At 39.4% G+C, this 16,984-nt stretch overlaps 1 protein-coding gene across 1 annotated transcript in view; it reads left to right on the forward strand.

Annotated features, from left to right (window-relative positions):
• Window positions 1-15,080, forward strand: part of KCNK13 (potassium two pore domain channel subfamily K member 13) — a 28,686-nt gene extending 13,606 nt beyond the window's left edge. Inside the window, exon 2 of the mRNA XM_026679142.2 lies at window positions 12,437-15,080. Coding sequence (XP_026534927.1) covers window positions 12,437-13,302 — 866 coding nt within the window. The 3' untranslated portion in view covers window positions 13,303-15,080. The remainder of the gene's footprint in view (window positions 1-12,436) is intronic.
• Window positions 15,081-16,984: the final 1,904 nt, after the last annotated feature.

Consider the following 16,984-nt stretch of genomic DNA (forward strand, 5'->3'; position numbering starts at 1 on the left):
CTTTATTTCTTTCTTTCCATTGTATACATTTTAGTAACCAAAGGAAATTTATTAAAAACCTTGTAAGTAATGCTGTATATTAAAACTCATGTAGAAGTATACAGTGCACGAGTTGAAGCTGCCTTTCAAAATAAACTAAGAATTTCAGCTAATGCCGAAAATGGCAAGTATATAAGCAAGTATAGATTGATATTCACACAGATAACATTTAAAAGCATCAGCCTAGGCTGTCAATTTGTTTCTATACTAACATGTAGTCTGACATCTTTTTGGACTGGCACTCTGTGTTCCTAAATTAATCTTTGTACTGACTTACGATCTGGCACTGGGAGATTTCACAGAAGACCCTAAGATGGTAGTGGTGGTGTTTGGTAAGAGTTAAGTGAGTATGGTTATCCTCCCTTAAGTAAGAGCTGAGGATAAAAAGTGATTCAGTGCTAAGGAGAATGATCAGGCAAGGAATTGTTGGCAAGTTGAGTGGATGCAGGGTGAGTGTGCAGGGAGCTGAGGGTATGTTTGATGTGATTTCTCTGATATTGAGTTGAGAGAAAGTGATGTTGAAGTGTGGTGGCTTAAAGGTGCTAAGGGCAGTTAATACCTGTTGGGTTCATCTTATTTAAATAATTCAATTAAATAATTTAATTTAAATAATGCAATTGTCTATTGGTTAAAGAGTGTTCGATTTTAGACCAATGGAAGAGTTATGCAAATCACAGATGGAATTGCAGGTGAGGTAGGTAACCAATTTGATAGTGTCAGGTAATAGAAAATTTGGCAGGAGACAAGGGGCAAGCCACTCACAAGGAACATTCCCTTGGTATTTGGATCTGCTGATCTGTGGAGGCTCAAGTTTCAGGCTGCTGCTTTTAAACACCAGATCAACCTGTAATAAAATCTGCCTTATCACTGGCTTGATTGTTGTGGAGATAGCTAATCTGGCTTGTATCACCAAGATTTGACTAGTACCAGAGGGTGAGATTCCTCTCAGAAATGTGCCCATTGAGTGACACCAGCCTAGACTGCAGAGCTGAGCAGGGGATATGTTGACATCAGAGTATTTCTGGCAATCTCTAGGGTTCCATGAGAGCCTAATTGTGAGATCCTTTTTCTTATGTAGAGCTTGAGGGACCAGATAGGATTGTTGCTACTCTACTGGCTTCTCTGCTGTGTAGCAGCATCCTTGGAGGTGTTGTTCTTCACACTTAACTGTTTTGTGGGATTTCTATCTGTAATTCCTGGGGGCAGGTTTGGAGACAGCTCAAGAATTCATGGAAACCATGACTTACATGGGCCTGTCCCAGGTCATTTAGGTCTTGACTAGGAGTAGTGGTCACACATCTGATTTGGTGTTCTTGCTGAAACAGTAACTATATGATCTGGAACTGGTGGACCTAGCCTAGGTTCCTTCGTCATGGTCAGGTCACGCTTTAGGCCTATGAGCTTCTCTCAAGCCACATCCACAGGGAAGCAGGACCTATTAGATCAGTACACCCCACCCCCCACCTCAATGACTGATGGACCTGGATGGTTTTCAGAAAGAACTGAGGGTTATAATTGAAAATCTATGTATACCTACCAAGTCTCTAGTTGCCACCTGGAATAAGGTGGCGATAGGGGTTCTGGAAAAGATCAGACCTATGCAACCTCTCCTGACCCGTGAACCTCATCACTTCCTATGGTATATGAAGGAATTGAGAGGGATAACATATATTAAGAGGTGTGTAGAATGCCATGACAGAAGACAAAGAACAAACTCAACTGAACACAGGTAAGAGCTGCTATTAAACCCTACTTCATGGTGATTCAGGTGGCAAAGCCTAAATCCTTCTCTGAACTAATTGCATCTGCAGATAATTGTACAACGACTCTCTATAAAGTGACCTGATTCCTTTGGGGGATGGAGGATACAGACATCTACCTGCAGGAGCACACTGAAGCATTTGCTGATTTTCTGGAAAACAAAATCACTCAATTCATCCTCAGATGTCAGTGTGGCTACTGATCCAGTGGAGAGGTCTGGGGCAGGTGCTTGCCCAGTTATCTGGGAATAGTGTGATGCAGTTGCTTTTGAGGAAGTGAATAGAGTCCTAGGGGGTGTGAATGCAGCCACTGGTGCTTTAGATCAGTGGTTGCCAACCGCGGCCCACTGGTTGGCCGTGAGAAAATTTTGGTGGGCCGCAGAGAAATCTCACCCCCAGAGCACCCACCCAAAGCAATTAATCCAGGCTTTGCAGAAACACAAGGCTGCTCAGCCCACATGGCCCGCAGGAACCCTCCCTGCCCACTCACTCCTTACCCGGCAAACTTGTCTGCTAAGTTGCTATTTTTCCCTTTTCCGACCATCATCTGTTCTGCTGTGCCAGGAGATTTAGATTAGCTTGGAAGCAGGAAATGGTTGGATTTCTTGCTTTCTAGCTAGTCTTTTAAGCACAGCCAAACCTCCCTTAGGACTGAAGGTTTGCTTGCAAGCAAATTCAGTGCAGACTCACGGCAAGCAAATTTGAGAGACTGAGCTAGCCGATGACAGATAGATTACTGAATGATTCTGTGAGCAACTCAATCTGCCTGTTTTGCCTGATTTTGGATAAAAGTTGCTTTTTTTATAAAAAATTCAATATTTACATACATGGTGTGTTGTGAGTTAATTTTATGAGTTTGCTTGCAAGCAAATTTTATGTGACAGACTGAGCTAGCCAATGGCAGGCAGATAGATAGATTTCTGAATGAATCTGTGATTCTGTGAGCAACTCAATCTGCCTGCCTGCTGTGCCTGAATTTGGGTAAAAGTTGCTCTTTTTTATAAAAAAAATCAATATTTATATAAATATTTATAATATTTACATACAAGCCATGCCCAGTCAGTCACATGACCACCAAGCTACACCCACAAATTAGGCCATGCCCACAGAACCAGTTAGTGGTCCCTGGGATCTAAAATTATGAGTTTGGTGGTCCCTGAGGTCCAAAAGGTTGGCGACCCCTGCTTTAGATCTCTGTCCTTTCTGGCTTGTGAAAGCCTCTCAGGAGGTGATATGTAGGTAGGTTCTTGTGATTAATGCTTCTTTGCAGGAGGGGCTAGTGCCCAAACCTTTCAAGGAGGCTCTGGGCTGTCCTCTTCTGAAGAGGCCACTGCTGGATTCCACAGATTAAATAATTTTTGTCCTGTCTCCAATTTTTCCTTTTGGAGAAAGGTTGTTGGGAAGGTGATTATGTTGCACCTCTAGAGGTTCCTGGGTGAAACAAATTATCTAACCCTTTTCAGTTGTGATTCAGATTTGACTATAGGATGGAAGCAGCATTTTTATGATTTCTGGCAGGAAAGGGATGAGGATAATGATCCATTTTCACTCTGCTTGATCTCTCAGAAGCCCTCAGTATCATTAACCATGATATCCTTCTGGAACAGCTTTGGGGATTGGAAGTGGGAGACACCGGTTTTCTTGTTCACTTCTTTTTCTGCAGCCATTCCCAGTTGGTGTTGAATAGGAGTGAGAGGTGCATCCTCCCCCAAGATGGCTGCTGAATAATAGGAACTTTTTTTTTTCTCCTACCAATGATCTGCTGATTTTGCTGCCAAAGCTGGGGAATGGGTTTATCACACTTAACTGGAAAACAATTCCATTTGGACTTTTTTGGGAAAGATGGACTGACTTTGGACATTGGATCTATTATATTTAACCAGAGAACAATTGATAAGAGATGATATTAAGAAACAAACATGGATATTTGGTCAAGGACAAATCAGTGTTCACTCTTGGATGTTTTAGGATAAATAAGAAAGTGTGGTAAATTTTCTATGAGTAGATTACAGAAATAGTAACAGTTTGTTAACTGGGAGGTTTGAAATTTAATATTGTCTTTTTAATATTATTGTTCTTCCTGTTAATTATTTTGTTATTAATATACTAGATAGATGACAGATTAATAACTTGCAAACAGAAGTAATAATTTAATTTGGGGGAGGAGCTGTTTTGCAGGGAGTGAGAAACTAACATTGTAATATATTAATAAGTATTCAGCTAGAGGAGATAATATGTGTATAGTTTTCTTAACGCACTTGTTAATGTGGTGTTTGCTTTATGTCTTTTCTTTCTTTCTTTCTTGAAAAAAACTTTGGAGTTTTGTATTTTAACTTTTTTTGAATAAAACAAAAATAGACTTTAAAAAAAAGGAATGAGAGGTCCAGGCCATGGCCCCTGCTTTTGCAGGGTTCTGCAGAGTTTGGTATTTTTTTCCATCTCTGTATAATATGTATACATGAAACTATTGGATGATGGGATATCATCAGTATGCTGATAATACTCAGCTGTATCTATCAACTCGTGGGGTGAATTTTGGGATGCTGTAACCTTCCTCTCATGGTGACTGGAGGCTGTTAAGGATTGGATGAGAAGCAATGATCTGAAACTGAACCCTGGCAATTCACAGGGGCTCTGGAGTTGGGGCTCTTTGGTTCATGTAGAATTGCCGTCTTTGATCTTGGATAGGGTTGCAGTGTCCCAGTTGAGCCGATGAATAATCTGGAGGTTCTCCTGTACTTTGACTCTTGCTTGAGGAGCAGGTGGCAGTCATGGCCAGGAAGGCCTTTGCATAACTGTGGGTTCTGCATCAATTATTATACCCTTTCTTGGACCAACAGGCCCTACTCATAGTCACTCGTGGCCAGGGTGGGATTCAATTTTTTTAACAACTGGTTCTGTGGGTGTGGCTTAGTTGGTGGGTGTGGCTTGGTGGTCATGTGACTGGGTGGACGTGGCTTGGTTGTCATGTTATTGGCTGGGTATGGCCAACTCAATATCACTCACATCGAGGCACGCATCTCCTCGCCTGGCCTCATGACTGTGAGGATGCTGCAACAGTCGTAAGTGTGAAAAATGGTCATAAGACACTTTTTTCAGTGCCTTGTAACTTTGAATGGTCACTCCACACGAGCAAAGTACCAGCAAAGGAGGGGGGAAAACTCCAGAGAAGTTCCTAGACAGAAAGTCTAGTCCTGCCAAGAATGTAATAAGGGTTAACGAGAGGCAGTTTCTGTAAGCAACACCAGAATGTTTCCTTCCTGCCTTCCTTACAGGATTAGGCCAGTGATTTCTTCTAACAACCGGTTCTCTGAACTGCTTAGAATGTTAACAACCAGTTCTAGCGAATAGGTGCGAACTGGTAGAATCCCACCCCTGCTCGTGGCCTAATTACCTCTCCCCTTATTGTTGCAATGTGTTTTGCAAGCTGCCCTTGAAAAGTATTCAGAAACTTCAGTTGATTCAAAATGCAACAGCCCTGATTGCACATATGTTACCTATCATGCAGGAGGTGCATTGGTTGCTGATTTGTTTCTGGTGCTGGTTATCACCTTTCAAGTACTGCATAGCTTGCAGTCAAATTGTTGAAGGACTGTCTTTTCTCAGTTATATCTATCCAACCCACCAGATCAGGAAGGCATGGTATATTACAAGTCCTCTCCATTAAGGAGATCCTCCAAGTGAGACCACAAAGAAGGTTCTTTTCCATAGTGGCTCCTTCTCTGTGGGACATCATTGCCATGGAAATAAGATTGGCCTCCACCTTTATACTCTTCAATTGAGAAGTCCCTGAAGATAATTTTGCCAGTGGCCATGTGGAGCCCAAATTGATTAGAATAGAATAGAATAGAATAGAATAGAATAGAATAGAATAGAATAGAATAGAATAGAATAGAATAGAATAGAATAGAATAGAATAGAATTCTTTATTGGCCAAGTGTGATTGGACACATAAGGAATTTGTCTTGGTGCAAATGCTCTCAGTGTACATAAAAGAAAAGATACATTCATCAAGAATCATAAAGTACAACACTTAATAATAGTTATAGGGTACAATAAGCAATCAAATCATACTAGGAAACAGTCAATAGAAATCATAAGGATACAAGTGACAAAGTTACAGTCACACAGTCACAAGTGGGAGGGGATGGTGGTTAAGGAGTAATGAGATAATTAATAGTAATATTAGTGTAGACTTTGTAAATAGTTGGACAGTGTTGAGGGAATTATTAGCAGAGTGATGGCTTTCGGGGGAAAACTGTTCTTGTATCTAGTTGTTCTGGTGTGCAGTGCTCTATAGTGTCATTTTGAGGGAAGGAGTTGAAACAGTTTATGTCCGGGATGTGAGGGGTCTGTAAATATTTTCACAGCCCTCTTTTTGACTCATGCAGTATACAGGTCCTTGATTGAAGGCAGGTGGGTAGTAATTATTTTTTCTGCGGTCCTAATTATCCTCTGAAGTCTGTGTCTATCCTGTTGGGTTGCAGAACCAAACCAGGCAGTTATAGAGTTGCAGATGACAGACTCAATAATTCCTCTGTAGAACTGTATCAGCAGCTCCTTGGGCAGTTTGAGCTTTCTGAGTTGGCGCAGAAAGAACATTCTTTGTTGTGCTTTTTTAATGACGTTTTTGATGTTAGGTGTACATTTTAGGTCATGTGATATGATAAAACCTAGAAATTTGAAGATCTATACTGTTGATACTGTGTTGTCTAGTATTGTAAGAGGTGGTAGTATAGGAGGGTTCCTCTTAAAGTCTACCATCATTTCTACAGTTTGGAGTGTGTTCAGTTCCAGATTGTTCCGGTTACACCATGAGGCTAGTTGTACAACCTCGTATCTGTATGCAGATTCTTCGTTGTCTCAAATGAGACCAATCACTGTTGTGTCATCTGCAAACTTCAGTATTTTAACAGATGGATTATTTGAGATGCAGTCATTGGTATATAGGGAGAAGAGGAGAAAGCACACAGCTTTGGGGGGGGGGGCTCTGCTACTTGTACAAGTATCAGATGTGATTCTGCCTAGCTTCACCTGCTGCTTCCTGTCTGTTAGGAAGCTTATGATACACTTACAAGTGTGTTCAGGTACTGCTAGCTGGTTTAATTTACTTAGAAGAATGTCTGGAATGATGGTATTGAATGCTGAACTGAAGTCTACAAAGAGGACCCTTGTGTAAGTATTTGGCGATTCAAGATGTTGTAGGATGTAGTGCAGAGCCATATTAACATCATCATCTGTTGATCTACTTGCTCGGTATGCAAACTGCATGGGATCTAACAGTGGATCTCTCTCTACAGAGAGCGAGAGATGATCCCTTGGAATACAAAGGAAAAGGAATAACAATCCTCAAACAAATGTCAAGAAGAATTAGAGATTTAAGGAAGGAATATCAGTTTTTGACAAAGTGTTTAATTAAAAAGGGGGAGGGAATTTAGATGGCTGATACCACAGGGAATATTAGTGACCTGGCAGGAACAAAGGCATAGACTAGATCAGGGGTTGCCAACCTTTTAGACCTCAGGGACCACCAAACTCATACTTTTAAATCCTGTGGACCACTAATATGATTTTTTTAAAAAGATAATATATTTAATATAAATTTTTATGGTGGTCTGGTTTCTGGATGGTGGTTGTCTTTCATCTATGAGAACCAAATTAATCTCCAATACTGAACACTTCAACAAGAGAATAATCAGGGAAGCCATTGAAATAGAGAAACACTCCCATTACATGAATAAACGGGACAATGCCTCCCGCCTACCACACATCTGGAAACTAGCCCTTACCAACAAACAAGTCCCAGCCACGAAAACCAACACCGAACCCAAAACAACACATGACACCACCACCATTCTCCCTCACCACGCTCAAACCCAAACCCATCCCATAGACGAAAGACAACCACCATCCAGAAACCAGGCCACGGCTGCATCACCAGCTGCCACACACCCTGACCCCCAAACCAAGCAAACGGACACATGCCATGAACACATATCCAGGCCTCAAACTCGGAGCCAAACCAAAACCCAGAACGTCATATCACAGCCACCTGCTCAGGATATCACATCACAGAACTCAGGAGGTTACACCACAAAACCTCAGGATGTTGCAACACAGCCAACCACCCAGGGGATTACAGCACAAGACCCAGGATGTCAAAACAATAGAACTCAGAAGGTCATCACACAGCCCATTACCCAGGTCATTACAACACAGGAGGATGATAGACACACAGCCAATACCTCAGCCACACATGTTCTTATGAAAAAGCCAGCCAATCTGTAAACATCAACTCCATCAAACAATCAAGAAATGACAACACAGCCAACCTCCCCACCAGTATATTTAGGGAGACAGCAGCTCTGATCATGCTTTGCTTGCACAAGCACAAAGCCAAAAGCACCAGCCTGAAGATGGCGAGTGGGACCTCATCGAAACGTTGCCAAGATGCTCTCAATCTTACACGGGAAAAGACCCGAACACACCAAGACCTGCATATATGTATATTCTGTATACAGAAGCCTGATGATGGCAGATGAGATTCTGCTGAAACGTTGCTACAAGTTTAAAAGCACAACTATAATGACGTTGGAAAATACCCAAACAAAGCTGAATACCATACATATAAATACCCGCGAAAACTTAAGAAAAATAATAATATATAACTTATTTAATTATAACCAAAAAAATATAACAACAAAAACAGAGCTCCCACACACAGTCTGGTCTCCTGTCATCTCATATCTCCCCCAAGAGTTAGGGGAGGGAAGGGGGCCGGGCTGGAAGGCTCTCTCCACCTGGAAGCCTCCCCCACACCCCAGGTTTTTAAAGCCTGGCTTGCTTCTCCACTACTGCCTCCTTCTCCTCCTCCAGCACCTCCTCCTTCGGGTAGGGCGATTATGAACTAACTTTTTTGGCTACACTGGTACTCCAGCTGCTCTTTTTCCCATGGTAAGACTGGTGTATGGAGAAAGGAGCTGGCAGCTGCTCCTTAGTGGTCCCGTGGGCAAGGCAAAGTCATCCCGGTCTCAGTTAAGACATACCAGTCACAAACCCAGAGTCCAAGCCGTGGTGCAGGCAGCTCAGCACAGTGGGCAACCTCCACTCTGGAATGACAAGCCATGTGCTGAAGACCAGATTGCTATCGGGAAAGTGGTGCAACAGGGGTGATACTGGCTGTGGATGGACTCATATGTGTGGGAGATTGCGGCATAGGCCTGGCCTGCGAAAGGGTGGGAGTGGGGGGAAAGGAACCTCTGAACTGATGTTACCTCCTGCCTCTTGGCTCCACGCATTGAGGAGGTTGAGCAGCTGCCAGCGATGTCCTCAGGGAAAGATGTTGCAAAGGGGACGCTTGACCTCCCCCAGGAGCTTCTCTTCCTCCTCAGCAGAAACGCTCACACACAAAGCATTCACCGCCCCTCTGGCCCCCGACAAGCTGCCTCCTTCCTGCTGAACATGTGAGAGCTTCTGGTGAGGAAGAAGAGGGGGTTGAGCCTCCTCTTCCCAACATCTTCACCTGAGGGCAGCTGCTTCCTGCGGCTTAGGAGGTCCACATTTTCCCACTGCTGCTCGGCTTCCTCAATGCGCTGAGGCAGGAGGCAGCTGCCACAACACGGCTTTGCTAGGGAGACTGCAAGATTTCCCCACCTCAGCATGCTGCCGCCCACCAAAAAATTTTCACGGCCCACCACTGGACTAGATTCAAAAGAAAAGGCAGAGCAATTTTATGACCATTATTTTAGTTCACAAGAGGAAGAGAGAATGAGGGAGGAAGAAGAAATTAGACGTCGAGAGGAATCCATAGGAGAGAAAGACAAGCAACAAAAAGGAGATGAAAGAGATCAGGAGGAAATAAGAATAAGAGAAGGAGCAAAACCAAAAGAAGCAAGAGAGACCAGAGTGATAAGAGCAACAAAACCCAATTATAAATAAAGCCATGGAACAGGAAATAAAATTAATATCAATTAACCTAAACAGATTGAATCCGGCAATGAAAAGGAAAAGGACTTTTAGCAAATTAGAAAAATTAAAATTGGATAAAATTTATCTAGAAGTTCATATTAAAAAACAACATAATAAAGTATTGGAATATCCTAAAATTGGGAAACTATATACCTCCCTCTCACAACAAAGCAAAAGAGGAGTAGCACTCCACATTAAAGAGAAAATAAATGCAAAACAATTTTTATGGACGAGGAAGGGAAGGTTTTAATGGTGGAAATAATTATGAATTAGATACTTTTTGTGGCAATATATGCACCAAATAATAACCAAGAGGATTTTTATGATAAACTTCATAAGAAAATAATAGAATTGGAATATGAAAATATATGTTTACTAGGAGACTTCAATGCAATAGTGAATGCGGAACTGGACTATAAAACAAAAACAGGAAAACGCTACCAAAAATCTTTTTTAAATTGGCAGAAGAACTAGCCATCCAGGTCGTTTGGCGATAAATACCTTCCAAGAAAAATCAATATACATTTTGTTCAAGCAGACATTTGTCTTGGTCCAGAATTGATATTTATTTATTTATTTATTTATTTGATTTGCCAATTGTTTACAAGATAATAAGTATAAGTGTATACATAGTTGTGAATACATGAATGGGTACATATAAGATAAATAAAAGAAGAATAAGAGAAACAATAGGACAGGGACGGTAGGCATGTTGGTGCGCTTATGCACGCCCCCTACAGACCTCTTAGGAAAGGGGTGAGGTCAATAGTAGACAGTCTAAGGTTAAAGTTTTTGGGGTTTGGGGAAGAAACTACAGAGTCGGGTAGAGTATTCCAGACATTGACCACTCTATTGCTGAAGTCATATTTCCTGCAATCAAGTTTGGTGCGGTTAACCTTGAGTTTGTATCTATTGTGTGCTCTTGTGTTGTTATGGTTGAAGCTGAAGTATTCATTGACAGGTAGGACATTGCAATGTATGATTTTATATACCATGCTTAAATCAGACCGAAGACAGGCGTAATTCAAGGTTTGCTAGTTCTAGAATTTCAAGTCTGGTGGCATAAGGTATTCTACAGCGAGTAGAGGAGTGGAGAACTCTTCTTGTGAAATATTTCCGGACTTTCTCAATTGTGCTAATATCAGATATGTAATGAGGGTTCCAGACTGATGAACTGTATTCGAGTATTGGTCTAGCAAATGTTTTGTATGCTCTGGTTAGTAGTGTGATATTACCAGAGAAAAAGCTACGTAGGATTAGGTTAACAACTCTTAATGCCTTTTTGGCTATGTAGTTGCAGTGGGCTCTAGCACTTAGATCATTAGAGGTGAGTATTCCAAGGTCCTTTACAGAGCTTGGGTCATCAACAAGATCTTGACTATTCAGCTTGTATTTTATTTTCTGATTTTTTTGCCAATATGTAAGACAGAGCATTTATTTGTTGAGATTTGAAGTTGCCATTTGTTTGACCATTCTGATACATAATCAAGATCTTTTTGTAGGGTAGCAGTATTGTCTGTGGTATTGAACAGCTTTACATCATCAGCGAAAAGAACGCAATTGCTCTTAATATGATCACAGAGGTCATTTATGTAGAGTATGAAGAGAGTTGGTCCTAGAACACTGCCTTGGGGGACACCACTATTGACAGGTACAGAATTTGATAGGACGCTTCCAATTTTGACCATTTGTTGTCTGTTTGCCAGGAATGCTTCTATCCAGTTATTCAGTTGTCCAGAGATACCATAGGATTTTATTTTTAGAGTAGTTTGTCGGTACCACGACAAACTATGATGTGAGGAAACTATGATGTGAGGAAACTATGATGTGAGGAAATATGATGTGAGGATCAACAGAATTCATCTATACATGAAATAAACATTGAAACAAGTACTTGGGCAGATCATAATCCGATAAAAGTTATATGGAAGGGAGAAAAAAAGAGGTCAAGATGGACAATGAATGAATCAATATTGAAAGAAAAGGAATTCACTCAATTTATGGAAAGAGAACTGGGTTTTTTCCCCCCAAAGAAAACAGAAAAGAAGAAACCTCATTACAAAATGTATGGGACACAGTAAAGGCATACATAATAGGGTTAACTATAACATATGTGAGAAAGAGAAATAAAAAGACAAGCCCAAAAGACATTAGAAGAGGAGTATAAAAGATTAGAGATGGAATTATACAAAAGTCCACAAAAATATAAAAAGTCAGATGATTTTAACAAAACATAAACTGTACTTAATAGACAAAGAAAAACTAGCACAAAAAATTAAAAGGTCTAAACAAAACTTTTTTGAAAATGTAAATAAACCAGGAAGAGGGCTGGCATACAGACTGAAAAAAGGGAAAGAAAAGAAATTGATTAACCAACTAAGAGATGACAAAGGAACTCTTTATTATAGAACTGAAGACAAAAAGGAAATAATTCAAAAATATGGAAAACTCTCTCAAGCTTGCATACATTGGTATATTAATAGTGATCAGCAGTTTATAAGGAATAAGAATAATATTGAGAAGCTGTGAAATTTTACATAAGTGCATATTATAACTATTCTAATATTACCACTGATAGACAACTCTAATAATACACTGACTTCTTATGTGCAATATCTTAATGCTCAGAAATCTTGTTTACATAACATTTTTCTATTTTTATCTTCCAGGATTTGGCAGAACTACACCCACTACCACAACAGGAAAACTTTTTCTGATATTTTATGGCCTTATTGGCTGTGCAGCAACCATCTTGTTCTTCAACTTATTCCTAGAGCGTCTAATCACAGTCATAGGATGTGTTATGAAAACTTACCATAAGAGGAAGCTAAAACAAAAACTTCCTAGAGATGTCCAGCAGGCTGGGATTGATGAAATAGGCAACTTAGCTGGATGGAAGCCCTCTGTGTATTATGTCATGCTTATCTTGTGTTTGGTATCAGTAATTGTTTCCTGTAGTGCCTCTGCTATGTTCTCGGCAACAGAAGGATGGAGTTACTCTGATTCCCTTTATTATTGTTTTGTGTCCTTCAGTACTGTTGGTTTTGGTGACATGGTGAGTGGTTGGAATCCATACTACAAAAATCAACACCTTTATCAGTTTGGCAACAGTGTTGTTATATTTACAGGGATATGTTTTGTATATTCCTTATTTAATGTGACCTCCATTGTTATCAAACAATTCTTAAACTGGATATTAAAGAAAATGGGCATCACATGCCATAAGTGCCGAAGAAAACTCTTGAGATCACAGACAAATGTGATGCCAGGGACTATGTGGAGACAGCACAACGTATCAATTGAGTCAGATGGTGTCCTTGACAGTGAGACAGAAGGACCCAGAATATCTGGTGAAATGTCTATGAAAGACCCCTTAGCTGTTAACAAAGTATCACTTGATGCCATGCAAAAACAATTGGATGAAATTCCTTTTCACAGACCATCAGTCTCACCTGCGCAAAATGGATTTGCAGGTGGAGTAGGTGCTTTGGGAATTATGAACAATAGGTTGGCAGAGACAAGTACTGATAGGTAAACATTAACACTGGAATATGTCAGTAAGTATGGGAAGATAAAGATCAAATCACAAAGACAGCTAACTGAACAAGATGATTTTCAGAAAGGCAATCCCTAGTTTTGTTGTTAGCAGTATGTATTGCATTTTGCACATAACGGTTTGTTCTTGCTCAATAGCCCCTGCTGAAGACATTCAATGGTATCATTTCATGTAGCCACACTTAAAAGCTTCAGCAATATATGACAAAAGCATGAGAAAGTAAACAAAACACCCAACAGACTAAATTTGCTTCATTAGTAATTTAGTCTTAAAAACTGCTGTGTTGTTGTAGCTTATCAGCTTCAGCACAGAGTGTAAGTGTTGGTGTGAAAAAGACATCTCCTTGAACCAATATGGAATCTTCTCCATCCCATATCACTGAAACAGCTGCTGCCATTGACTGCTTATCCCGTTTGTCATCCTGCTTTTGATTAACTGCTAATCTATCCTCATTGCTCTAGGCCAATGTCCTAGGATAGCAATCAAGAAGGTTGTACAGCAGACTAGACATCCCTGTGTCAAACGTGTTTTTACATTAGATGGCATGTACAAACCACAGTTTTCTCTGTATCAGTCAAAAGACTACTCATCGGTCAACTGACAGTGTGAAATTAATTTCAGCTAAAAATAATAATTGTTCTAAAGGCTAAGCTATTCTTTTAATTTATGTCACAGGAAAACGTGCATCAGAAAGTACACTACAAAAGAATAGTTGTGACACAACAGTACTTGTTGCAGGAGGTAAAGTCAAGAATCAAACAAATCATAGAATGAGTTCTAATGAATGCTCAGAAGCAAACATTTGCTTTTGAATTTTTATGTGAAAAGTTCTTCACTGCTTATTCAGAGATTTGTTGCAGGAGATCTTTCAGGATTATTTGTCATTTCTGCACACATCAGAATTCTGCGCTGTATAATGTGTTTGCAAGAGTTAATAATTAGGTTGATATGGAATTACATGTTAGTGCACTGTTTTGCCCATATTATCAGGACCAAGTGTATATTTCTAATGGCAAAGTTCTTCCACCAGAAATAGTGAAATAAAATTAAGCTAAACCCATTAGAACCATAAAATATCTTAGCTTTCTAAATGTATCTTCTAATCTCCGGTTCCAAAGCCTGATCTATTTTTTTAAATTATTATTCAGGGGCTGAACTCTTTGGAAATGTTGCTACCCAACAGCAACTGCCTGCAATTAGACACTTATGATTAGGCACTTGGTTTTATGGATGCTTTGTTTTAAGGAAATATTTTAGACATTTTGTATTATTTCATAAACTATGATAATTTTAATTGTATAAACTCTGCTAAATTTCAGTTTCATGGGAATCATAGGTCCCATATTTTTTATGCATTCCTAAGTGAATTTAAAAAGTAAATTATAAAGGGTAAGTAAATTCAGTACTGAATTAATTTAAGGAACAAGATGTCAAGAACTTATCATGTAAGTATCCATGGACAGGAAATGCTGGGCAAGGAGCATTTTAACATACTAGTATGTATATTCTCCAGCCTTTTTCGTATAGTAGTTCTTGATGATAATAACGGCACTTTGATTAGGAAAGATGAAAATTCCTCATTCTGCTGAATAAAATCACTCAAGTGCTCAATGTGACATGTGGACAACTAAATGAGAAGTAATGATGAATTAAACAAGGAAACCAGAAATCAAATGGATAGATAATGACTGGAGAACAGCATTTTACATTAAATAATGAAATAAATTAAATAGAAGGGGAAAAGGTGGTAAAAAGAGTCATATAATAATGAGCCCTCTTAACTCAAGCATGGAGATGTTAAGAAGACTTAAGAAGACTTCATCTATCAAATTATTTCACAACATTCTATTCATGAAGCAACAAAAGCACCGGTCCACAATGCAACAAATAGTCTCCAACCTTTCTTCTTCCAGTCCCCTGAGTTTTATAGATCCTGTTTCACCTTTTTGCCATAGTACAGGACGTTATAGTAATTCCAGCTGCTACCACCCATCTGCTTTGGTGTGGCTTTATGTGACAGCTTCCTTCATGACCCTAGGATGTGGGACATATAGGGATCCACCCCCAGCACTTATTAATGTTAATTGTATACACTAACTTAAGGCCTAAAATAATGAGGGTTATAATGACCAAAATTAAATTCTGTAGTATCACCTAATTTTTATTGCTTTAAGGTACATGCCCAGAAAAAAATAGTACTCCCTTTTTCATGAGTTGCAAGTCAAAACAGGAAATATAGTTTAAGAATTTTAAAAAGGAACTTTTAAAAATTTGATTACTTTTTAGGTAGTCAAATATTCACAATGAGCACAAGAAATTGCAAACAGGATCTTCAATATCAGTCTTCCATAAAACGTTATATGGAAACAAACAGATCCACAATGGACAAGACCTGAGGCTTACTGCTATATAACTTCACACACATAATTATTAGCTATTAGAGATAATTGCTAGAAACAATCAAGCCCCCAGGAAATATAGCATATACAATTCTGATGGAGCATTCTATCTTTCTAAATCCTGTTCAGGACCATGTGATTGAATATTAATTAGATAAGACTTGCTTCTTCCAGACGCTCACCTTTTAATTATATGCCTAAGAACAGTTTAATGTTACTCCTTTGTTTTTTCTGGAGAGTTGGATCCCAATTCCAGCATTCCCTCACTCATTTTCATTCCAGAGAAATGAGCTTCATTCTTCAGTACAGATTTAGGCAGTTTTCATCTCCATTAACCTGAAGTCCTCTTAATCCTGTTTCAAGCATTGACTTTCTCTATTTTCACTAGAGACAAGCTCACCGTGGGCCTTTTTTTCAGCCTCCATTTTAGCTTACATATTTCATCAATCTCACATCTAAACACAAGACTTTTTAATGAGAAGGCGTGGGGCTGAAGAAACTGCTTTTGCTTAAACAAATTATTTTGTCCCTCCCCCTCTATCCTAACTTTCAATTACCTTGAAGTTAGGATAACAGATTGGTGAACTTTTGTTCTCTTTTGCCAAAGGGGTTATGACTCATAACTTCAATATATTAGCATGTTTCAAAAAAGTGATTATCTAATAGAACATAAACTACTAAACAAGGATGAGTGTTGGTTGTTTGGCTGAGTGTCCAGCTTGTCTATTTGCAACAAATTCTAGAATAAATGAGGCTTGTCACTTCATGAAACAACCCAGAATAAGATAAACTGCAAACCTTGATTTTTTTTTATTTTATTTTATTTTTGGCATTTTGCTGTTGAGAATTGGGGTATGTGAGGGATCGGATTTTCATACTTTTCCAACCTAATAGAATATTATAAAGAAATTATGAAAAAGTTCTTAGGATTCTGTCTCTGAGCAAGACAACTATTTGAAAACAGAAAATAATTTGATATAAGAAGATGGCAAAAGAAATACTAAATTTGAAAATGGCCAAATCCAGCTTGGACTGTGAAAAAAATATTCTAAGAAATAATATTCTAAGAAATAAAGTCATAGTGTAGCAATAGTTGGGGAGTGACACAATCACTTCCCAACTATTGCTACACTAAGGGGCCCTTCCCTCCTCAGAGCAGCAGGGGAGAGCACATGCAGATCACTCTGTGCTTCCTAGTACATACCTGCATGAAGAAAGAATAAACAGATGAAACACATGGACCCATCCTGATTAGACTTACA

The sequence above is a fragment of the Notechis scutatus genome, chromosome 1 (assembly GCF_049901735.1).
Source record: "Notechis scutatus isolate UNSWTSFEM ecotype Mainland chromosome 1, rNotScu1.2, whole genome shotgun sequence".
NCBI classification, from domain to species: domain Eukaryota; kingdom Metazoa; phylum Chordata; class Lepidosauria; order Squamata; family Elapidae; genus Notechis; species Notechis scutatus.